General features: G+C 48.7%; 1 protein-coding gene across 1 annotated transcript in view; it reads right to left on the reverse strand.

The window, feature by feature from the left end:
• LOC147669049 (ribose-phosphate pyrophosphokinase 1-like) overlaps window positions 1-24,562 on the reverse strand; it is a 99,244-nt gene that overhangs the window by 13,104 nt on the left and 61,578 nt on the right. The window contains exon 4 of the mRNA XM_086948263.1: window positions 12,020-12,179. Coding sequence (XP_086804389.1) covers window positions 12,020-12,179 — 160 coding nt within the window. The remainder of the gene's footprint in view (window positions 1-12,019; window positions 12,180-24,562) is intronic.

Genomic DNA, 24,562 nt, shown 5'->3' on the forward strand with positions numbered 1-24,562 from the left:
TACCCCTATCAGGATTAAAAAATGAAAAGGATGGGAAAAAGCCTCAAAGAGATAATTAAGAACCTCAAAGCTTCCCTCCTACCACTGCCAGAGTCAACATGTTTCGACCGCTTTGGTGTGTGCTTTAAAGGTCACTCCGGTCTTCAGGACCGTCGCATTCAGTGCCACTTCCCTCCGTACTTCGGATAATGGTACCCAAAGGATGAGGCAGGTCTGCTAGATCCGTGCACCTCCCGTGTTGTGTGTGGAGACTGCTCCCTCAAATGCGGGAAAACATTCACTGCAGCAATACAAGAGGAGATAGTACAGCCACCCTATTAGTATTCGCATGTTCTTTCTATCATTCTCTTGTCATCATATCTCCTTAGAACCCATCGTCTAATGTTGAGCCAAAACACCGGTTGCATCGTGTGCCCAGGACTCTGCTCATACTTCACTCATCACTCGCCCGTACATGACCTAAAATATGCATGAAACGAGCCCTTACAATTATCCAAGTCCTCACATTTTGCGTCATCACTCTCATCTTGTACCTTGCCCCCTCGATGTTCGTGGGACCATCATTACACTACAACCTACGTCTCATATTGTCTAAGTGCCCCCACTCAAATATCAAAAGCTTGTCTTTTTTGTTGTTCACTTACCGAGTTTATAGAATTTAAAAACTCGAACTAGTGTCCGGTAAGAAGGACGCCAAAGAACACAATCTGAAACAAAATTAATATGGGAGGAGATATTAACTTCACTGCCTCCGTCTCCCGATGCACACCTGAGTTTAAAAACGCTAAGTCTGTATATAGCTTTATGGTGCCTTCATCGGGTCCATTCAACCACATAAGCTCTATGCGCCCACCCCCTTGAGCCCCCTCCTTACCGTCCTGTAGGCAAGTCCCTGCTCAATCACCTGCAAACCGTGACACCGCGCAGATGATACGCGCGGTGTCTATCAGATCTTTAAATGTCGGATCCCGGATAGAGCATCCCACGTGACCGCGCCATCGGAGTCGTCACGTGATGCGCTATCCCTCCCGCACGTACTCCGTGTCATGGGAAATGTAGTCCTGTTAATATGCGCCACATCACATTGCTGGTTCAAGACTCCTGTGGCACTGCAAAACATGTTAAATGGCATCTGCCCCGCAATATACCCCCTGGTGCTGGAGCACAAGTTACTACTTGTGTAACGATATATCTTTAAGAGACATTAGTTAGTGATAGATTCCTTACCTTAGAATATCCCCAGGCGTCAGACTGGATCCGGAAAGTTTTGCGTAGCAGTACCCTTGCGCGTCGGTAGGCGTCGTCTGCGGCTCCGCGTCCGTCGTCGGCGTCGTGGGCGCCGTGATGACGTCGGAGTACTTAGACGCCGCCTCCGCGTGCTGACGTCAGTTCTTAATGATTCAGAAAAGGGGGTGGTGATGAACAGAGTGTCTGAATTAAGCAGACCACTCTTACCCAGTCCAAAGATCAGGGCTTGATCCATCACCGTTTTTTAGCTCACTGCACCATCCCAGCTCAGAACTTGGCTATATGCAAATTAGTCTGACCCTGGCCCAGTGCATCATGGGAACAGGGCAGACCAAACTACCAAGCCAATTCTTATACTGGGAAGGAAACAAGCTACCGGGGACCGGTTTCTGGCATTTCAGCCGTCTTCGGCCCGGCTTGCTTGAATCCTGATGGTGCAATGAGCTAGGGACTCACATCTGAGTATACCCTTCCACGCTTATGGTGGACAAAAATGATTCAGAAAAGGGGGTGGTGATGAACAGAGTGTCTGAATTAAGCAGACCACTCTTACCCAGTCCAAAGATCAGGGCTTGATCCATCACCGTTTTTTAGCTCACTGCACCATCCCAGCTCAGAACTTGGCTATATGCAAATTAGTCTGACCCTGGCCCAGTGCATCATGGGAACAGGGCAGACCAAACTACCAAGCCAATTCTTATACTGGGAAGGAAACAAGCTACCGGGGACCGGTTTCTGGCATTTCAGCCGTCTTCGGCCCGGCTTGCTTGAATCCTGATGGTGCAATGAGCTAGGGACTCACATCTGAGTATACCCTTCCACGCTTATGGTGGACAAAAATGATTCAGAAAAGGGGGTGGTGATGAACAGAGTGTCTGAATTAAGCAGACCACTCTTACCCAGTCCAAAGATCAGGGCTTGATCCATCACCGTTTTTTAGCTCACTGCACCATCCCAGCTCAGAACTTGGCTATATGCAAATTAGTCTGACCCTGGCCCAGTGCATCATGGGAACAGGGCAGACCAAACTACCAAGCCAATTCTTATACTGGGAAGGAAACAAGCTACCGGGGACCGGTTTCTGGCATTTCAGCCGTCTTCGGCCCGGCTTGCTTGAATCCTGATGGTGCAATGAGCTAGGGACTCACATCTGAGCATACCCTTCCACGCTTATGGTGGACAAAAATGATTCAGAAAAGGGGGTGGTCAGTTCTTAGCCACAGCTTTTCCGCGCCAGAAGCGCAGAGCCATGACAAAAACCGACACTGGTGCCAAGAAACTAGGGCCCTGAAAGGGGATGACCTTAACCCTAGATATCAGTTCGCAGAACGGGGAGGATGGGTGGGTCGGTAAGGAATCTATCACTAACTAATGTCTCTTACAGATATATCGTTACACAAGTAGTAACTTGTGCATCTGAAAGAGACACGTTAGTGATAGATTCCTTACCTTAGAATAGATACCCCAGCAATACCATCCCCGTGGTGGTGGGTCTGCGAACCAATATTCACACCAGAAAGTCCTGGAGAACGGAACGGCCGAAGTAGCCATCCCTCCGGACTTGACTGTCCAGGCAGTAGTGCCTCGCAAACGTGTGCAACGAAGCCCACGTAGCAGCCTGGCAAATGTCCTGCAAGGGCACACCACGGCCCAAGGCAGTTGTAGTGGCCGTGGCTCGAGTGGAATGAGCCCGCAGCCCAACAGGTGGTTCCTTCTTAGCCAAGGAGTAACACGCCTGGATGCACATGATAATCCATCGGGAAATGGTCCTCTTGTGCACCGCTTTCCCTTTCTTAGCGCCCGCGTACCCAACAAAGAGTTGATCATCCACCCGGAACTGGCGTGTGCGATCCAGATAGAATGAGAGCGCACGTTTTGGGTCCAGACGGTGGAGCCTCTCCTCCTCTCTCGAGGGGTGCGGAGGCGGAAAGAAGGTGGGCAATGTGATGGACTGCCCAATGTGGAAGGCCGTGACCACCTTGGGCAAGAAGGAGGGCCTAGTCCTCAAAACAACCTTGTCCAGATGGACTGAAAGGAAAGGAGGCTTACAAGAAAGAGCCTGGAGCTCACTCACCCTCCTGGCAGAGGTGATGGCTACCAGGAATGCAGTCTTCAGAGAAAGAAGGCGAAGTGGACAGTTATGCAGTGGCTCAAAGGGAGCGCACATCAGAAACGTTAGAACCAGGTTCAAGTCCCACTGAGGCATCACGAAAGGAACAGGAGGAAAGGTGTGAGTGATGCCTTTCAGAAATCTGTTAACTATAGGGGACTTGAACAAAGAAGGTTGATCAGGCAGCCTCAGAAAGGCTGAAAGAGCCGAAAGATGGCCCTTGATAGTGCCCAGAGCAGAGCCCTGCTGGGCAAGAGAAAGAAGGAAGAGAAGAATCTCAGAGAGAGGGGCATTGAGAGGATCCACAGCCTTTGCTGTGCACCATGCCACAAATCTGTTCCACCTGCAGGCGTATACCGTTTTTGTGGAGGGACGCCTGGCTGCCAGAATGATGTTGCAAACTTCAGGAGGCAAGTCAAATGGCCTCAACTGCCGCCGCTCAATCTCCATGCATGGAGGTGGAGACTGGACAGGTTCGGGTGGAGGACCGTCCCCATCTGCTGCGACAGAAGGTCCTCCTGAAGAGGCAGACAAACCGGGGGATCGACTGACATACTGAGTAGCTCGGGATACCAGAACCTTCGTGCCCAGTCCGGAGCCACAAGGATGACTTGTGCTCGGTCGCGCTTGATCTTCTTCAGCACTCTGGGCAGAAGTGGTATAGGCGGAAAGGCGTACAACAGACCGCAGCTCCACTCGCGACGAAAAGCGTCTCCGAGCGAGTGCCGCCTTGGAAATTCCAACGCGCAGAACTGATGACATTGCGCGTTCTCCTCGGTGGCGAATAGATCTAACCAAGGCTCTCCCCAACGCAGAAAGAGGCCTTGCGCCACGTCCGAGTTCAGACGCCATTCGTGATCCATCGAGCACCGACGGCTGAGTTCGTCCGCCCTGGCGTTCAGAGAACCTGCCAGGTGTTGAACCACCAGAGTCACGCCCTGATGTTCCAGCCATTGCCAGAGGCGCAGAGCCTCCTGGCATAGGGTCCACGACCCCACACCGCCCTGTTTGTTGCAGTACCACATGGCGGTGGTGTTGTCCGTGAACACCTGCACCGCACTCCCTCGGACAGACGGGAGGAATGCTTTCAGTGCCAGACGAATCGCCCACAGCTCCAATAGATTGATATGGAGCCGGGATTCCGCCGAAGACCTGAGTCCTCTGATCTCGGCCTCTCCCAAGTGGCCACCCCAGCCCTGGAGGGACGCGTCCGTCACAACTACGTGCTCCGGTTGGGGAAGGGAGAGGGATCTGCCGTTGACCCAATCGCGGTCCGTGAGCCACCACTGCAGCTGTCTCGCAGTGCCCTCCGAGATCAGGACATGGTCGGAAAGGTTGCCCCGGTGCTGGGCCCACTGAAACTTCAGGTCCCACTGCAGAGCCCGCATCAGCCACCGTGCGTGATGCACCAGAAGGATGCAGGAGGCCATCAGCCCCAGAAGCCGCAGCGTCAACCTGACCGAAACCCGGGATAACGGCCCGAAGACCGGGATCAGGGCCTGAATATCCCGGACTCGCTGTTCGGGCAGCGTAAACCCGAAACTGCGCCGAGTCGAGAAACCGCTCCGATGAAAAGGAGCTTCTGAGAGGGGCACAGGTGTGACTTCGGCCCATTGATGGAAAATCCCAGCCTGTGCAGGAGATCCGCCGTAGTCTGGAGGTGGGTGACGACTGCCTGGGGCGAGTCCGCCTTCAACAACCAGTCGTCTAGGTAGGGGAAGACTGAAACCCCTAACCTGCGCAGGTGAGCTGCGACCACCGCCATCACCTTCGTGAACACCCGTGGGGCGCTGGTAAGGCCGAAGGGGAGCATGGTAAACTGAAAGTGCTCGTGGCCTACCGTGAACCGCAGGTAACGCCGGTGGGCCGGCAGGACGGGGATGTGGAAATACACATCCTGCAAGTCCAACGCTACCATCCAGTCTCCTGGGTCTAGGGCAGTCAAGACCTGAGCCAGGGTCAGCATTTTGAACTTCTCCTTCCGGAGGAAGCCGTTGACGTTCCTCAGATCCAAGATAGGGCGTAGGCCCCCTTTGCCCTTCTTGGGTACTAGGAAGTAGTGGGAGTAGCAACCACGTCCTACTTCTGGCCCAGGAACGCGCTCGATGGCCCCCTTGGCCAAGAGGGCCGAAACTTCCTCCTGCAGGAGCCGCAAATGGTCCCCCGATACGCGGTGGAGTTGCGGTGGCATGGCTTGAGGGGTCGTCTCAAAGGGGAGGGAGTAGCCCCTTCGGACGATCTGCAGCACCCACCTGTCCGAAGTGACTGTGTGCCAGTGAGAGGGGTGAAGGCGAACCCTGCCCCCCACTGGCGTCACATGGGCCGAGAAGCACGGACTAGGAGGGTTTAGAGGCGGATGCTGCAGGGGCAGGTGTGGACTGGCTCCGCTTGCCTCCCCGACCGCCTCCACGGCGGTTTCCACGGCCGCCGCCGCGCTGGACGACAGTTTGCGGCGAGTGGCTGGCGGCACGCGTGGGGACGCCCCTTCCGTGGCCACGAAAGGAGCGAAAGGCACCCACTTGCTGGCGCGGGCCGAGAGGCCCAAGGACTTGGCCGTAGCCCTGGAGTCCTTAAAGCGCTCGAGCGCGTGGTCTGCCTTGTCGCCAAAGAGGCGACGGCCATCGAACGGCATGTCCATGAGTGTATTCTGGACATAAGCCCAGAAGTTGGCGGACCTAAGCCAGGCGTGGCGTCGAATCGCCACCGTCGTAGCCATCGCTCTGCCCAGCGAGTCAGTCGTGTCCAGTCCGCACCTGATCGCATATTTCGCTGCGTCCCGGCCCTCCACCAGGGCTTGGCCGAGTTTGGCCCGTACCTCCAACGGGCACTCTGGCAGCAATTCCGCCACTGTTTCCCATATAGAATGGGTGTAACGGCCCAAGAGGCATGCGGTGTTGGAAGACCGCAGTCCACAGCTAAGGGACGAGAAGACCTTTTTGCCAAAGGCCTCGTACCTCTTGGATTCCCGATCAGGGGGTGCAGACGGGAAGGCGGTCTGGGAGTTAGAGGCCTGGATAACCAGACTCTCGGGGGTGGGGTGGGTGGACAGGTAACATGGGTCGCCCGGAGCCGGGCGGTGGCGTCTGGCCACGTTCCTATCTACAGGCGAACCTGTAGCGGGCCTGGACCAAGTGCCCAACAGAACGTCCGACAAGGCCTCATTAAACGGCAGCATTGGCTCCATGGAGCATGACTGCGGCTTAAGGACCTCAGTGAGGAGATTAGTCCTCACGGCCGCGACGGGGAGCTCAAGGCCCAAGGCCTTAGCAGCCCTCATCAACACCACACTATATGTAGCACCCTCCTCCGAAGCCACGGAAGGAGGAGAGACGAATCCAGTGTCTGGAGAGGTGTCCAGGCCACTGGCCTCCCCAAGGTCTCCTGTCCAGTCCATGCTAGACTGACATTCCCTTGTCAGAGGGTCCTCAGACCCCTCCCAGTCCTCCTCTTCCCTCATCTCCTGAGACTCAGGGTCGTTAGCGAATGAGGATGGTTCATAGGGATAGAAATCCCCGAACGGCATCGGGATCGGTGCCGACTGGCGCTGTCCCGACGTCGGGACCCATAGAGAGGAGGTATTGGGGGCGGCGTCGGCCGGGACCGACGCCAGCAGGGACACCACACGGACCGACCCCGGGGGGGGTCGTAAGGTCCACCGGGGACGTTCCATCGCCCGACGAGGGCCGAACGGCACCCTGCGGCGTCGGGCCCGAAGGCACCGACGATGCCGGGACCGCCGAACCCTGCGGCGCCGAGCCCGAGGGCAGCGGCGGCGTCGGGATCGCAGAGCCCTGCGGCGCCGAAGACGCCGGCGGCGTCGAGGCCGAAGCACCCGACGGCGTTGGGGTTGTACCCGACCCACTAGGGCCCCCAGACGGGTTCGCTGGGCCCGAAGGCGCCGCGGAACCCGTCGGAGAAGAAAGGGACCTCATGGCCATGAGGAAGCGCTCTATCTCCTCCGGCGTCGCGTTCAGCCCAGGGACCGGGGGGTATGGAGCCGAACGCGGCGCCCGCGACTCCTGAGGAGCCGCGTGGGCGGTGTCACCCGAACCCCCGGCCGCATCGCGCGAGCGTCGGGGGAGTCGGAAGAGCGATGATGTCTCTTCGACTTCTTATGCTTCTTACCTGACGACTTGGACCCGGAGGAGTGGCGCCGACTCCCGGAGCTGTGACGGCTCCGTCCCCGCGACCTGTCCCTCGACCTCCCGTGGGACCGGGACCGGGACCTCACACGGCACGGGGCCGACTGGCGGATCTTGAGTCGCCTGCGGGCCCGCTCCCGCCTGGCCTTCCTCGAGAGGGCCCGACAGTCGGAGCAGGTCTCATCGTCATGGTCGACGCCCAAACAAGTCAGGCACAGTCGGTGCGGATCCGTAACCGACATGAGTCGTTCGCAACCGCCGCAGTGCTTGAAGCCAGGCATCCCTAACGGCACCGTCGGAGTCGTGAAGACTTCGAAAGAGATCAAAAAGATCCAAAAAGTTAGTCAAAAAATGACCAGGGAACTGCTTTTTCCAGATCTGCGCTGGCTGGCGCGGAAAAAAGAACTGACGTCAGCACGCGGAGGCGGCGTCCAAGTACTCCGACGACGTCATCACGGCGCCCACGACGCCGACGGACGCGGAGCCGCAGACGACGCCTACCGACGCGCAAGGGTACTGCTACGCAAAACTTTCCGGATCCAGTCTGACGCCTGGGGATATTCTAAGGTAAGGAATCTATCACTAACGTGTCTCTTTCAGATGTAATATTTTGGTAGGGTATCTTAAACACAGACGCCCTTAGGACGTTACTAATAGAGCCGGTTAGTAAATGTGAAACACCCACTCGGGGGCAGGGCGTCCCGCATCACCACGTTGTCCGTTTCGTACGTGGTGATGCCATAGCTCCATTATGTGCTCTATATCATAGGGATTGTATTTCCTGAGCTTAAAACTGAGTCCCTGCCGTTCTAGCCGGTTACAGACCCCTACGGACCATCATTCTTATCGCTCTCCAGTTTATTGCGGTCTCCTACAATACAGAGAGTGAGTGTTCGGGGTGGGTGTCATATACTAAAAAACCACCAGGCACTAGGTGTTGCGCCCATTAATATAATCGCAACCCCATCATAGACGCTACTTGTTCCAATACCCCCACATGTACATCAGGTGTCCCTCAAATTAAACGGGTCTTTGCGAGCCCACCAGCACTGACCATCATCCCTTTCGCGACACACAACAAACCTGATCCACTCTTACTTATGGGGCACGATGCTCCGTTGGAAAGGCCCCTACATTGTGTCGTGGTGGGATGTTTGTAAAGGAGTGGACCTATTGCTAGGATCCCTAGGTACCACCCCTCTTAGAACTATAGAATCTTACTATGCCAGTACCATTCCCCATATAACTCATGTGACCTCGATGTCATATGTTCCCACTTCTCATGAACTCTTACGGATTGTAAATAATGCAAATATATATATATATATATATACACGATTTTCCATCCCATGAGGTGTCGGGTCTAGAAAGTCCCTCATGGGGTGAAAGTAACCCGGAATTCAAAGGGGAATTAATGTGGAGATACTGGTGTGCCATGGAGCTAACCAATCAACAGTGAGGGCTTCTCGTTATTCTAATCATATTTTACTAGATGATAGAAGCAACCTGCCATGTTTATTTATAGCAATCTACTGTCTGCTCAATGCCTGCCATGGGATGTCATCATTGACTCCTAACAAATGGCTCCTCAACCGATACACCCATCTCTGCTCCCGCCGGAGCAAGAGGCTTTGGTCATCTGCTTGGTGTCTGCCTAGTTGGACTTTTTCTATTACAGTCCACTTCAGGTCATCTATACCGTGTCCTTTTTCTTGAAAGTGAGCCGAGAGTCTTGTGTTGGTCTTTCCACACCTTATCGTGCTCAGATGTTCCGTAATTCTCACGCGCACTTTTCTACTTGTCATCCCTACGTACCTTTGTTGGCCGGGGCATGTTATCAAGTAGATCACTCCCTGGGAATTGCAGTTAGTATGCAATCTCTGTTCCCAGGGAGTGCGGAGGCCAAGGTCAATGGTTTTAGAATTGCACGTGAGGTGACAAACACTGCATAAGCCGCACTTAGTATGACCAGTCAGTCTTGGTAAACCAGGCAGTGTGTTGGTTTCCCTCACTCCTCCCAGATCCCTGGGTCTAGTGTGAAGAAAAGATTTCAAAAGCTATCTTCCAAATACATTAACACAGCGGAATGGCAGAAAGTACAGACATGGAAATAAAAGCACCTCAGAAGACAGTCGTCCACTAAAACCCAGACCACACCCTGACACCACATGAGTGCTAGGCAAGAGGCCCCACATATAACACAGGTGGCAGACCTCCAAGGTAATACAGCCCGAAGTGGAAAGCACAAGAAGTGGGTTGATGTTCGCAGTCGCACAAAATGTATTATATGGGACCTACAGAGTAACTCTAAACAGCTAAACTAAAACTGCAAGAGTTTCCGCTCTCTCTCCCGCTCATCTTCCCTTCATCCCTCTAAGCACTGCAAGACAGGAAAAGAGCACGTCTGTGATCACACATGGAAACAATACGATTGACACACAGATCTGATTCAAAGTAAAACATTGTTCAAAAGAAGCACTCCCATACAAAGTAACCTACAACTTATTTGATAATGTCCTTCGGCACACTGCAAGCAGCATACCTCACTATACAAATGCATGTACAATTACAAGTGAACAATAGAAGGTAGCACTGGTGAAGGAAGACCTCCCATATAAAACAGACGACAAAGAATAGGGGATAGGAGGCATGAAATGAATAATCAAGAAGTGCTTTTAGAGGAGCCCCTGTGACATTGCGCCTGTTCAAAATGTATCTTGGGTCTGGTGTAACACTTCTAACCCCTATTCCCGTCTTCTCGCACAGTATGCATCATTAAATGTCCCATGTACAGCCGGGGTTGACACTCCTATTACCCCTGCCCTCCAGTGACACTTTACCCGTTACGGGTGGTGGGGGTGTTTGTGGACGTGGTGGTGAACGTGGTGGACATGGTGATGGTGAACGTGGTGGACATGGTGATGGTGAACGTGGTGGTGGTGGTGAACGTGGTGGTGAACATGGTGGTGGTGAACGCGGTGGTGCTGGCGGACGACGCGGCGGTGCTGGCGGACGACGCGGCGGTGCTGGCGGACGACGCGGCGGTGCTGGCGGACGACACGGTGTTTTTAAATGAGTGCACTTTCACAATCTTTCCTGAGTTTCCGAAAGATTCTTTTTAATAAATTTTATGTGAAATAAAATAATCAGTACATGCTACATCCAATCTTGGGTTTATAGGTAAAGACCTTTAAAATGCCGAAATTCCAGAGAGCGAGGTGAATAGTCTCAAGAGAAAGTGGTGTATCAATGAGACTTTGGCGATGTTATGATTTCCAAGGGAAGCTATGTTTTTCCTTACTAGCCAAACAGATCCCACCATGAGATCTGGGTTTAGGTTCAGCCAGATATACAAATAGGTTTTTCCTATACCTGCTCCAAAACTACTTAAGTTTTTACACCAAACAACAAAAAGTGTGATCTCTGGCCCAAAATCAATGCTTCTGCTAAATTTGGCGTAATTCCGTCCAACAGTTCGGGCTACAGGCATGTCTAAAGATTCCATGGTAATTAACATGGGAATGTACTTTGATGCCTCCCACCCCCCCTTATTTTCCTCTTGACGGATCAGCCTGAAATTTTCCATTCACAACCAGAATTAGCGGTGCACTTTTTCTGGGAAAATGTTGTGAAGATTCGTCAAACAGCACCAAACTTCTAGACAAATTAAAAAATAAATTTCCAATGGAAACATGGTCCTAACTACAGATACCTACTGGCAACTGCCAGCAAGTAAAATTATTTTACCTTATACATAAATACAGTGATGTAGCAAGGGGAAGGGCTGTCTATCCTGGGTGGCACAAGTTGAGGGCGGTGTCCCCTCCTCGACACTTCCATGCGTTTGCCACGGGGTGCGATCCCCCCCTGCTCTATAGCCACCGCAGCGCAGTAAAGGCAGGGACCGCCACGGGCAGCAGAGTGGCTAGTTACACCACTGCATAAATACATGCATAAAAACACACACACACACACATCCTTCCTGCTCCACATTGGTAAAAATTAATTTACAATGAAATGCAGTTTTTACTTCATGGATAAAAATATTTAATGTAGGGCTGGTTATATAAGCCCACTTGGGCAGAATTTAGGGAAAGAAGTAGGCAATAATAAGTGGTAATTCTCATTTCAATAATGAACTGAAACATTAAAGTATTTAGAAAGGTGAACAGTAGAAAAAGTAGATTTATTGTACACGACTTTTATATGGAAAGGGTAAATTTTTTTATGATAGTCTGCCTATTGACATGCTCCTAGAATAGTGTGTTCCTCTATTTATTCATTTGGTGCACAGTACTTACAGGAAATAAAATGGTGCTACAACTGCTTATAATCAAGGCTGCGTGTCTTGGTTGAAACACGTTATGGCAAAGTGAGTGCAATGATTGAATAAGTAAATGAGCATTCAGATGGTGTCTGCAGCCGGTCCTTTCTTGGATTTTTTTGAAAGTGGACTGGATTTGCAATATATATTTTAAAGCAGCCAAAACTACTTCAACGAGCAGGGTGATAGGCTTACCTGGATTTTAGAGCAGTGCTTTATCTTGTCTTCCTGAGGAATCGTATTTGTGACTACCACAGCTTCAAAACAAGCATTGTTGATCCGTGAAATGGCTGGCCCAGAAAAGATACCATGAGTCAGAATGGCATAAACCTTTGTTGCACCAGCTGATAGAAGCCTTTCATAGAAAAAAATGTAAACGATAAAGCTTAATGGGGTTTAGATAAAGGCATAATCAATCTAGAAATACATGCAAAATAAGGAAGCACACACAGCAACGTACACCAAGTTTACATGCAACTTCCCATTATTAACAGAAAGAAACGGTCTCCCAGCATGACACTATAACAAGGTATTCTGCAAGACTACCAAAAAAAGGCAAGTTCAGAATGTAATGCATTTCAAGCAATCGAGTTTAACATAAATGTATGCATCTCTTGCTATTGCAGGTTTTTTTTTTTTAATTAATTTGTACTTTTATCAACATGTAACCGCATGTGGTTGAATACAACAGATTGCATGTGCATTTCACTAAGGAAAAAAACAATGACCAAACTGCAGTAGTAATCCGCATATTTCGTCGGAGTTTTTATTTTTATTTTATGGATAATTTTGTAGCTCTGCTGCAGTGGTGGTAGGAAGAAACAAGGGGAAAGATTAATTACTTCTGTAAAACATTAATGATATTTTGACATCTAACTTGTGCAATACTACTTCAGCCTCCGACCATAGGTGTGGGAAGAAAACGGATTGTTCGTTTAAAATAAAAAGGGGAAAGCAGTTTTGCTGGAAGCTTAAGGACAGTTTGCAAAGTAATTGCTGTGTACTTGGATGAAGGGTTCTCTTACTGTAAGGCTTGTAACTCACTAACTGATCTTAGTCTTCCAATCCATATTCGACCGTGTACTGAGGAATATAGACTATAAAAGAAAATGAATAATTGGGTTGTTCCTGCGAAGCAACTTAAAACGATCCAGCTTTTATACCACAACACCATGATGAGAGTGAAGATTAGTGTTGGCCAGAGGGTCTCCAGTAAAATTCCAATTGCCTATGAAACAGGCACGTATGCTAGCTCTGTTGGAGTTCGACTTCTTCATTACTAATCTCTCCAGCAAACGGTTGCTTGTAAACTCACATCGTCTCCACGTCCCTACCTAACCTTCATTCAGAACGATTTTGGCTTCCCTGACTCTATTCAAGACACCACCTACCCATACATAAAAATACCTCCCAATATAGAAACTCCTCCCTCCCTACCACCCTTCCTCTTTTTAGGTTTCGCTGGGGGGCGGAGCCGTTAGGCTCCTCCTCCAGAGAAATCTGTAGTTTCTAGTATGGGTGACTTGAACACGCCTCTCTGCTTCATTGGCTAGCTCCATAAATGGAGGCTAGCCATTGGAACAGAGAGGCGTCCGTCAATGCCAGACCAGACACGGGGGCGTTCCCGAGAATCTTTGGCTTTTGGCTACGTCATGATACGTCAGCCAAAAGCCGGGAACGCCCCCGAGAAGAGCTGGCCCGATCGCTGTGCTCATCGGCACAGATTCAGGGGTGAGGGGAGACCCGTGGTGTTTCCCTGTGCCTTATAATCCCCCGTGTCGATCTGCTGGCGAGGAAGCAGGCTGACCGCGATCTGCGGCCCGAAAATCTCTGGCCGCTAAATCACTGTCGCGGCCCGGGGCCAGAAACACCCTCTGCAAGCTGTGTTCGTGACCGGGAGCTGCGGTAGCTGAGATCGAAGCCGCCGCGCTCCCATTGGCCACAGGAGTCGAGCCCCCTCACTGACGCCGCGACGGGATTGGCCCGTGCGCCGTCGCGTCACTACTGAAGCTGTGCAGGGATTGGCCGCTCAAGGTTCGTCATCGTGGGTTGCCCCGGGAGCCGCACTGCCGTTGGCTGACTCCCGGGTGGTTGTGAGGGCTCGCCTGCAAAGCAGCGACCTGATTGGGCCATCGGCGGAGGAGCTGCACCTGAAGCACGACGAAGAGCCTCCCGGAGGAGACCCATCCCCGCCGAGGAGACCGTGAGTGCCCCTGTGCCCCCGGCCTGCCGTCCCAACTGCCGAGTGCCTGCATAACTCCCCCGCCGCTCGTAGGATTGTCGAGAGCGGGCGGGAGAGCAACCGGGACCGACTGTCCATTAGCCTGATATAATTGGATTGACTCTGAAATATACAAGTTCTGTCCGAGAGCCTGATATAATTGACTTGGCACTGCAGTATATGTGCACTGTCCAAGAGCCTGAAATAATTGGCGCTTCTCTGCAGCATACGCGCACTGTCCATGAGCCTGATATAAATGGACCTGCTCTGCAGTGTATGTGCACTGTCTATGAGCCTGATTCCATTGGATCTGCTCTTTAGTGCATGTGCAGTGTCCATGAGCCTGATATAATTGGATCTGCACTGCAGTTTACATGCACTATCCGTGAGCCTGATATAATTGCATTGGCTCTACAGTATACGGTCACTCTCCATGAGCTTGATGTAATTAGATCTGCTCTGCAGTATACGTGGACTGTCCGTGAGCCTGACATAATTGGATTGACTCTGCAGCATATGTGCACTGTCCGTAAACCAGATATAATTGGATTGGCTCTGCAGTATACGTGCACTGACCATGATTGCTCATGGGCCTGATATAATTAGATCTGCTGTGTAGTGTACGTACACTGTCCATGAGCCTGATATCATTGGATCGGCTCTGCAGTATGCGTGCACTGTCCGTGAGCCTGACATAATTGGATTGGCTCTGCAGCAATGGTATACACGCAGTGACCGTGAGCCTAATATAGTTAGACTTGCTCTGCAGTATACGTGCACTGTCCGCGAGCCTGATATAATTGGATTTGCTTTCCAGCATATTAGTGCATGTTATGCTCCTGGTGGCATGCACCCTGGTTGGTGGTTCATGTGTACTGTTCCTAGCAGTAGTGCTGGGCCTCCATTGTTGGTGGTGTTCTTTCTATCATTTGGGTGTTACTTACCTGCAGTCTGGGGTGCACATATCTACTGCCCACTGCCCTGAAGATATCAGGCCTCTACCAAGAATGCGAGCGCTGTTCATCGCCCTGATGCTGTGCGCCTTGCACTGCGCTACGTATGCAATGTCTACCAGCCCTTCTGCATGTGCCCTTCCCTCTGACAACTATGTGCTCCACATACCCTAATGATCTGTGGTTCTTTCAGGTGCATGCCCTGTGTAGCGCCCTGATGCCATGTGCTTCCTGTCTGCAGTATATGTGTATTATTTATTTCCCTGGTTTTGTCTGTCCCTCCTTCATGCGTTGCTGTCTTTCAGTATAATGTTGACCATAGTTCTGTGCTGTTTATCGTCCCGATGCCCTGTGCCTCGTTTACACTTCCTGGAGGCTTCTGGGTATTTCAAACCCCAGTGGCACTGAAGGTCTTTCCTGGTCTGTTAACTGTGCTTCTCTCGTGGAACTGTTTGCTGTTGTTTGCCTGGTCTCAGGGTTATGCTACCGTCGTCTGCTGCCATTTGCCCTGCTCTGCCCTACGAGTCCTGTGGCTAGGCGGCTGGAATTTGTTCTGCCATCATGGCTATGTTTACCTGGCGTTGTTTACCGCCTTTTTTCGAGATATTAGTCCTGTTCTGAAGGATCAGGCCTTGCCCAGCCCTGGAGCAAGCAGAGGGACTACCCATTTTGTCCTGCCTCGTGGAGTCACGTGATTCTCTCCACAGTGACACGGAGGGGATTTCCAATGTTTTATTACTTTGAGCAGTGGAAACTGCTTTATTGCACTTTGTGCTTTCGCTTTACCAGGGTAGTGTTGTTACATCATTTCTTCATTACTGCTTGTCATCCTGAGCCAACAGGAAGTGGTAGGGCACTCTTGAATATTGCTTAATGAGTCCCTTTTTAGTGCAAGAGTGTAGTAAGTGTTACATGTCATTTTCCGTATTTATTTGATGCACAACCAAACATATTCAGTGTGTTTGAGCGTGGGAGTGGACAGCTAGCAACTAGCAGAAAACGTTTTGTCTCAAACTGCTGTATTAGTAAAAATGTGCTTATTTTTAAATGCAGATATTAAAATGATAGCATATAATATATATATGAAAAATGAACATTTTGCAATTAAAGTTTTGTATCGCTGATACCATCCTGAAACGTTACTCTGAAACTTCACAAAGTTGCAAACTTTGTCGACTTTGGAAAACTGTTACCCAAGAACAACATTTTCTAAAAACAAAATTGTGGAAGAATTTGTACTACAAAAGCCTTTTTCAAGGGAAAAAGTAGCCAGTTTTTAGGTTTCGCCTGGCCGAAGGCTGCGCACTTGTGCGCAGCTTTTCGGCGCAGGTGAAATCTTTTGTTTACAATCTGGGCTTCGGGAACGTCCCCCGGCTCCCATTGGCTAGCTCCATAAATGGAGGCTAGCCATTGGGAACCGGATCTGTCCGTCAAGGCCGGACCAGATTCGGGGGCGTTCCGTGATTTTTTCCCTCTCCACCCACTTCTGTTCGTCATCGCGGCGGTGGGTGTGTGTTATTTTTTTTGTTCGAGTCGGCTTTTTTCTTCCTTTTACAAGGGTCTGTTGTTGGAGTTGGCTGCAAGATTCGAGTTCCCACGAAGCGATCAGGTAAGGAGCATTTTGTTTATAAATGTGTTTTCACTTTGTAAGTTTACGCATTTTGTGCCCGTTCCCGCCCCCCCCTCCCGCTGTCCGTGCGCCGTTCCCGCCCCCCCTCCCGCTGTCCTGTGCCCGTTCCCGCCCCCTCCCGCTGTCCGTGTGTCCGTTCCGCCCCCCCTCCCCGTGTGCCCGTTCCCGCCCCCCCTCCCCTTTCACTCTCCGTTGCTTGTTCTTGTCTTTGAAGAAATCAACAGCCATGCTCATAACCCTGAAAGTAATCCCATGCACTAACCAGGACCCACAAGAAACCACTGTGTGGCCCGGGCTGCACTTATGACATGAGTGGGTAAGTAAGCCCTCTGTTATCCTCGGAGGTAAAGTTATAGGCAATAGGCTTTTCTTGCAGTGCAAGAGGTTCTCCTGCTACGAAATGTGTATTGGGATAATATTTGTTTGTGGGAGACTTGTTTTTAGATTAATTTAACTGGTCTGCCCTGCCAAAGGATTTGTTATGTACATTTTCGATTACATATGGGCATCCACTATAGGTCCAGGAGGAACGGTTCCATGCAATATTTATGAGATATCCACAAAGAATATTTACATTAAATTAACCTAAATGGCAACATTTTACATAGTACTAGCCAGACATTCGGACATGAATCCAGTCTCCTAGGTGTGCGTTCAGCACTCTACCAATCTGAAAATATTTATATTTAAATAAGTCACCCCGGAACAAACACGTCCGAATTTTCTAGAATGTCCTGCGTTACTTACATAGGAACTTGCTGAGTGTCCCATTAAATATTTGGTGGGCTCTAGGATAATGCAGATTGATCTTTGACAATTTCACATGGAATATTACAACCTTATCTGAGTGTCATTTAAGATCTCTTTAACCAAAATAAGCAGTGTTTGGCAGCAGTGTGCTGTCCGTGCGCCGTTCCCGCCACCCCCTCCCGCTGTCCAGTGCCCGTTCCCGCCCCCTCCCGCTGTCCGTGTGTCCGTTCCGCCCCCCCTCCCCGTGTGCCCGTTCCCGCCCCCCCTCCCCTTTCACTCTCCGTTGCTTGTTCTTGTCTTTGAAGAAATCAACAGCCATGCTCATAACCCTGAAAGTAATCCCATGCACTAACCAGGACCCACAAGAAACCTCTGTGTGTCCCGGGCTGCACTTATGACATGAGTGGGTAAGTAAGCCCTCTGTTATCCTCTGAGGTAAAGTTATAGGCAATAGGCTTTTCTTGCAGTGTCAGAGGTTCTCCTGCTACGAAATGTGTATTGGGATAATATTTGTTTGTGGGAGACTTGTTTTTAGATTAATTTAACTGGTCTGCCCTGCCAAAGGATTTGTTGTGTACATTTCTGATTACATATGGGCATCCACTATAGGTCCAGGAGGAACGGTTCCATGCAATATTTATGAGATATCCACAGAAAGTATATTTACATTAAATTAACCTAAATGGCAACATTTTACATAGTACTAGCCAGACATTCGGACATGAATCTAGTCTCCTAGGTGTGCGTTCAGCACTCTACCAATCTGAAAATATTTATATTTAAATAAGTCACCCCGGAACAAACACGTCCGAATTTTCTAGAATGCCCTGCGTTACTTACATAGGAACTTGCTGAGAGTCCCATTAAATATTTGGTGGGCTCTAGGATAATGCAGATTGATCTTTGACAATTTCACATGGAATATTACAACCTTATCTGAGTGTCATTTAAGATCTCTTTAACCTAAATAAGCAGTGTTTGGCAGCTGTGTAATATTCTACTTGGGTGAGGATCTCCCACCAAAAACCTTTCAGTGAGAAAAGCAATTGTTGTAGAAACGATTAAATTAGCTCCTCTTTACAAACTGATAATGCCAAGAAACATCCCTTAACTAAGATGTGGGCTGTGAGAGCTGTGAGAGCTGTGTGGGCTGTGAGAGCTGTGTGGGCTGTGAGAGCTGTGTGGGCTGTGTGGGCTGTGAGAGCTGTGTGGGCTGTGAGAGCTGGGTGGGCTGTGAGAGCTGTGTGGGCTGCGAGAGCTGTGTGGGCTGTGAGAGCAGTGTGGGCAGTGTGGGCAGTGTGGGCTGTGTGGGCTGTGAAAGCTGTGTGAGCTGTGAGAGCTGTGTGGGCTGAGAGAGCTGTTGGCAATGTAAATAACAATGCCATTTATTTATAAGTAAAAAAAAAAAAAGAAATGTCATGAGCAATGCCAATAGCTCTAACTTTTCCAAAGGCGAAACCGTTGCATTGTAAATGCTTGTTCTTTCTGGTCTGCCGATCAAGATACCGTTATGTCCCTTGTGGCGGAGACTGACTGACGAGTTACCTTGCTTTTTCGTCTCGGCGTCCAGCCGGGCCGTACTTACTCAAAACTAATGGGCAGAAAAGACAGGAAGCCTCCTGTGTACTGTGTATTTGGCACTAACCCAGACAGCTGGGGCGAACAGGTCTCATCTGGTTACTGTGTGAAATACATGACAGTCATGTATGTGGTCTGTCTTTCTGAGAATAGCTTTGATTTCTAGAACGCTGTAAAACTCTTGGGTGTGGCAGATAGATGGGGGGCGAGTTGGCGTTTCTCCCTTAACCCACAAAGCACAAGGGCAGTCACAAAATCTTGAAACTGAAGACTTTCTTAAAGAAAAACAACTTTTAATATCAGTAACCCAACTCTGGATGGCTCGAGTATGCAGCGCATGTTTATCTACAGCAGTTGTCTATCTGTGGGGCGCGACCTGAAACACGTGCGGATGCATGCTAGTATTTCCCAAAAATATTTAGAATGGAAAAATCAGGCTACCCAGTTTCAATAAGATTATGCGAAACAAAAATAAACAAGCAATGGCAAAGACAGTAGGTCTGAAATCGGGGGTCAGCTTTTTAGTTTTGTCAATGTGCGACTTGTTTTGGCTTGGATTTTGTAAAACCTTATTGGTGTGGGAGCCGCTGGAACCTCACCATTATAAACAAGCATTGGCAAAAGCAGAAATGTTTTTTTTTGGTCTCAAAAAGCACACACTGCCATAGTGGTTACTGGCACTGAGCAAAACTACTTTCTGTGCAGATTTGCTCCTTGTGAAAGAGCAGAATGCTGTCACACAGTGAAGCCACCTGATGGAGAGAGAGGGGGAAGAGAATTTTAATAAACAAAAAGTCACAGTCAACGCCAGACCAAATTAGGGCCCAATTATTAAAAAAAGTCTTAAAAGTGAACTTATGGTATTTGTCCTTGCATTAAGTGCAGCTATACAGATTTCGTGAATTCCCAAGGATTTACAAAAGTAGAAGTAATAATACTTCTAGAGAATATTTGTTAACTACATTGTAGCATGAGCAATATGCATATGTAGATTTGCTCATGCGAAAACATGAGTGCTTGCAAGATCACTTAACCTCAAACCACTCTGCCCCTCCCACCCCTCCCCCCCCCCCCCCCTCACCAACACTGGAATTTTTTTTACATATGCCACTGTCAGGAGAAAATCCCAACAATTCTCAGTATTTGAAAAAAATTGAAGTGGTTGTTGAAAACCCTTAAAACATGCAAGTTAGGAGGTTTGCACAGACTCAAAAGGGCATTCTAACCCTGAAACTATTGCTTGCCACTACCTTCAGCCACAGTACATAGATCTGCGGAAACATGGCAACATAAGGGGATTGCAAGTATTCAAAAACTACTATACTATGAGCCCTGTCATAATCAGAGAGGCTATATCAGAGCTCTTATTTAATGAGATTGCTGTCATAATATGTTGTTGCACTACATGGCACCAAAGGGGCAAGTGGATTTTGTTATAGGGAAAGTAGATTTATGAAGCAACCTACCCCATGGACAAGTAGATATCATTGAAACTGGTTAGACTGATTTTCCATTATGAACATTTTTGGGAAATACCAGCATGCATCAACACGTTACTACATGATGCTGTAAAGAAATGGTTCCTGAAATTTAGTAGTAGTTCAGCAAAATGTTTATTTTTTTTATGAACATTTTATTTTGAAAGCAAAGAATCATCAATCTTGCTTTCAAGCTTCTGTAAATATTTGCTGTAAATCAGAGCATTTTGGGAGCATTATACATAGTCCCATACTGCTAAACTTTGAAAACGTGTGTACACATTTTGATACTCAAACCATTGTCGATAGGGCAGGCGGAGCTTACAACATTTACTTCGCGCGCTCGCCCTAATAATTGAGGCTTGCAATTATTGAACCATAAATACAAGTTTGCACAGCATTTACATATGGGCAAAAATATTACTTTTTCTGCACTGTGCCCTTTCCTGATCCATAATGTGGTATTGCAAACTGGCAGCCGAAGGGTTTGTGCTGCAGGGGGTTGGGCCTACTTGTCCCAAGGACAAAGTACACATGAAAATGTGTTGCTCTTGACCCCAAACAATATGTCCTGGGCGTAGGTCTACGGGAATTCCACAATCCTGCACTGCAAAACTGAGTTGTTTGAAGGTAGTAAAGGAATCTATATATTTACTTGAAATGTGTTACCTGGATTGCTAGGTGTTTAAATACATATAGATCTATATATATCTACACAGTCAGATGTAAACATTTTTTCCCACGAGTGAGTGTATCAATCAATCAGGAGTTTGTTAAAGCGCGACTACTCACCCGTAAGGGTCTCAAGGAGCTAGGGGTGGGGGGGTGGAGGGGGTGCAGGTTCCATTCCATCAAGGAGGGGGTCTGTCGAAGAGCCAGGTTTTGAGGTTTCTTGCGAAGATGGTGAGCGATGTTGTCTGTCTGAGGTGGAGCGGAAGGGCGTTCCATGCTTTGGCCGCGAGGAAGGAGAAGGAGCGGCCTCCCGATCTGGTCTTTCTGGTGCGGGGGACCACGGTGTAGGAAAGCTGGGCTGATCGTAGGGTCCTTTGGGGTGCGTGGAATTTGAGTCGGCTGTTCAGGTATGCTGGTCCGGTGCCGTCGAGGGCCTTGTGTGCGTGGGTGAGCATCTTAAAGGTGATTCTCGCCTCGACAGGGAGCCAGTGGAGTGTGCGCAGGTGCTGGGAGATGTGGCATTGTTTTGGCAGGTTGAGGACCAGTCTTGCGGCGGCGTTCTGGATGTTCTGTAGTTTGCGGATGAGGTTTTTGTATATTCTGGCGTAGAGTGCGTTGCCGTAGTCGAGTCTGCTGGTGACCAGGGTGTGAGTGACTGTCTTTCGGTGTTAGAGGGGGATCCATTTGAAGGTCTTACGAAGGAGACGGAGGGTGTGGAAGCAGGAAGATGAGACCGAGTTGATCTGGCGGTCCATTTTGAGCTCGGAGTCCAGGATGATTCCCAGGTACACGTACACAATGTAAATAGTTGATATTAAGAAGTGGCTCCACTAGTTTGATCTGAGCCCCTTCCCCAGCTTAAAAAAAAAAAACAAGAAAAAAAAAGAAGAAATCTAAAAATGTGACTGCCTGGACTAGCTTGGCATTAGAAAATAGATCATGAGCACTTCAACAGCGCTAAATAAATCGGAGGTAACCAAGCGCTATAGACAAACAGAAGCCTAATTTACATTTTAAACCACGAAAAGTTTTAGAACTTTCTTAAATCAATTTTACTGCATTTTCAGTGGTAGTTTAGATTGATAGTTTCCAGTTTAACAAGATAAAACAGAAGAGTAACCTGCAATCTGCTGATTAAGAGTCAACATTAGGGGTGCTTTTAAATACGTATTTATTTTTTGACTCAAGTGGTAACCGTGATTTTTTTTCTCTTTTGGGTGTTCCCTACACGCTGGCTATCACTGCTCACGTATTGGACTGTTTAATGAGTACAAGGTGGGGTTTCTAGGACCCCGAGTGTGGTCTAGGTAGTCCCAGTGGGGCTCTGCAGCCATACAGAGTGCACCCCAAAAAAATGCCATGCTCCACAATGGCTTGGGAACATCAACCTGCTCCTTACCTTAAAGCTACAGAGACTATGGGGCATGCGCATGGGGTACTTATAACAACATAACATACATGTAATTGTTAAAACAAAAGCAAATTAACAGAAAAGTATATTTTGTAAGGAGATAATTTACAATTTGGAAGAACAGAACATGTAAACCAAATCCAGCATTAACAAACTTCATGGCTGTGTCAAGAATAACTCAAATGAAAGAAGGGCGCATCTTGATAACTAAGTTCCAGTGCTGTGGAATGCTTTACAGCCAGTGAAATTCAAACAATGTCTACATGCCAACAAAACACCCATATGCCAGTCTTGATAGTGATCCTAACAGTTATGCTAATGTCATCTTTAATACAACGTAGCTTTTGGTATTTTAACACGAATGACAAACTATTCAACCTTCATTCGGGACTGCATACTCCTTTACGCATCCGTCTCACTTTGAAAAAAACCCGGCTCAATTAAAGCACACAAAGACTACAGTTCCAAGATAGCATTAAGATTGTCAACGAAAGTTCAACACTGAAACCGTAATGTTTTTTCCGACCTGGAACAAGCTAAAATCAAAATACTTCAAAGTGGATAAACATGCAAGCTCCTTAGTTGCAACTTTGTTCTATATTGCCATGGTGTTTTTTCCATTTTGAAAGTTAACGGCTGCACAAAAATTCAAGAAGTCTTAAAAAGTCCAGTAACTCACACAGGTATATGGTCACAAACTGCCTCATGGTTGTGCAAGGTTACAACGCTGCACTTAATTAACTCTGTAGGATGTTTGATTCGAATACCGAGTGTGCAATGAGGATGCTGGGACTTTCATAGGACAGGAGGGAAAGGAACGATTATATTTTCTTTACTTAAAATTTTTTTCCCCCTGCAAAAACTGCCTAGAGAAATGATAACCTAAACTTTGTTCTGAACCTCGCTTGCTATTAAGGCCGTAGTGGCGGCATTACTTTGTGCAGCAGAATCCTGGCAAATGAGGCTCAGAAGCCTGTATTTCCAAAAAGTACCCGCGTGTGGCTATTACTAGTGGCATGTGAAATAATAGTACATTATACAGCATCCAGGATAATGTGCTGCTTGCCTAAATACTGATAAGGTCCCAAAGGCGAGACCTATTGGCAATGCCAATGCTTTGTTTTATGTCGTGGTCGGTACATAATTAGCACATCATTTAAAAAAGGAACTATAAGAAGAAAGCAGTTTAAAATGTGTTCCTTAGCTGCCTTAATGATCTTTGACTGAAGTCATACTTAAGTAAACAAGGACAGCGAAGCCGTGTTAACAAGCATTTGCAATGCAATAGGTCTTGCATTTACAAAACTTTGAGCTATTGGTACTGCAAATGTCAATAGCTTAACTTGTCGCAAATCCGAGACCTATTGAATTGCAAATAGGGTTTGTTTCCAAGCGCCCCCATGCCGTACTTGCACTAAGAGGCCACGCCCCTTTCTTTAGACGCCCTGTGTCTAAAGAAAGGGGCGTGGCCTCAAAGTGCAAGCGTGAAATGGGGCACTTGGAAAAAACACCACTAAATATTTGTAAAGCAATAGGTGTTGCATTTGCAAAAGTTTAAGCTATTGTCAATCTCAATGCCAATAGCTCAAACTCTAAGTGGGTAGGGCATTCGAAAGAAGCGGCCACCATCGTCCCGCTGCTTGGAAAGTGAAAGCACGCATGGAGTGCTGAATGTTGCTGCAAGGCACGTTGTGCCTGCAGTAAGACAAAACTCACTCAAGAAGTAGTGCTTACAGACTAAATATCACAGACGGTGTAACAGAAGTACAAGGGCCAGTCCTCATGGGAGGTTACAAATGAAGACCAGGCTGTAATAAGGAGGGATTAACAAGCCGACTACCAAATCAGAAGCCTGCATTTACAAAGAACACAAGCCACAAGCCAATGAAAAATATGGGCAGAGCTTCAAGTGCATACTCTACTACAGCATGGCTCACAGAGCAGGGCAGGCGCGCCCCCAGGCTCAACCCAAAATTGAAAAGGACGATTTGAGATCAAGTCCTATTTAAGTAAAACACTCGGGGCTTTGCAGAACCTTGCAGCAC

The sequence above is a fragment of the Lissotriton vulgaris genome, unplaced genomic scaffold (assembly GCF_964263255.1).
Source record: "Lissotriton vulgaris unplaced genomic scaffold, aLisVul1.2 SCAFFOLD_393, whole genome shotgun sequence".
NCBI lineage: Eukaryota > Metazoa > Chordata > Amphibia > Caudata > Salamandridae > Lissotriton > Lissotriton vulgaris.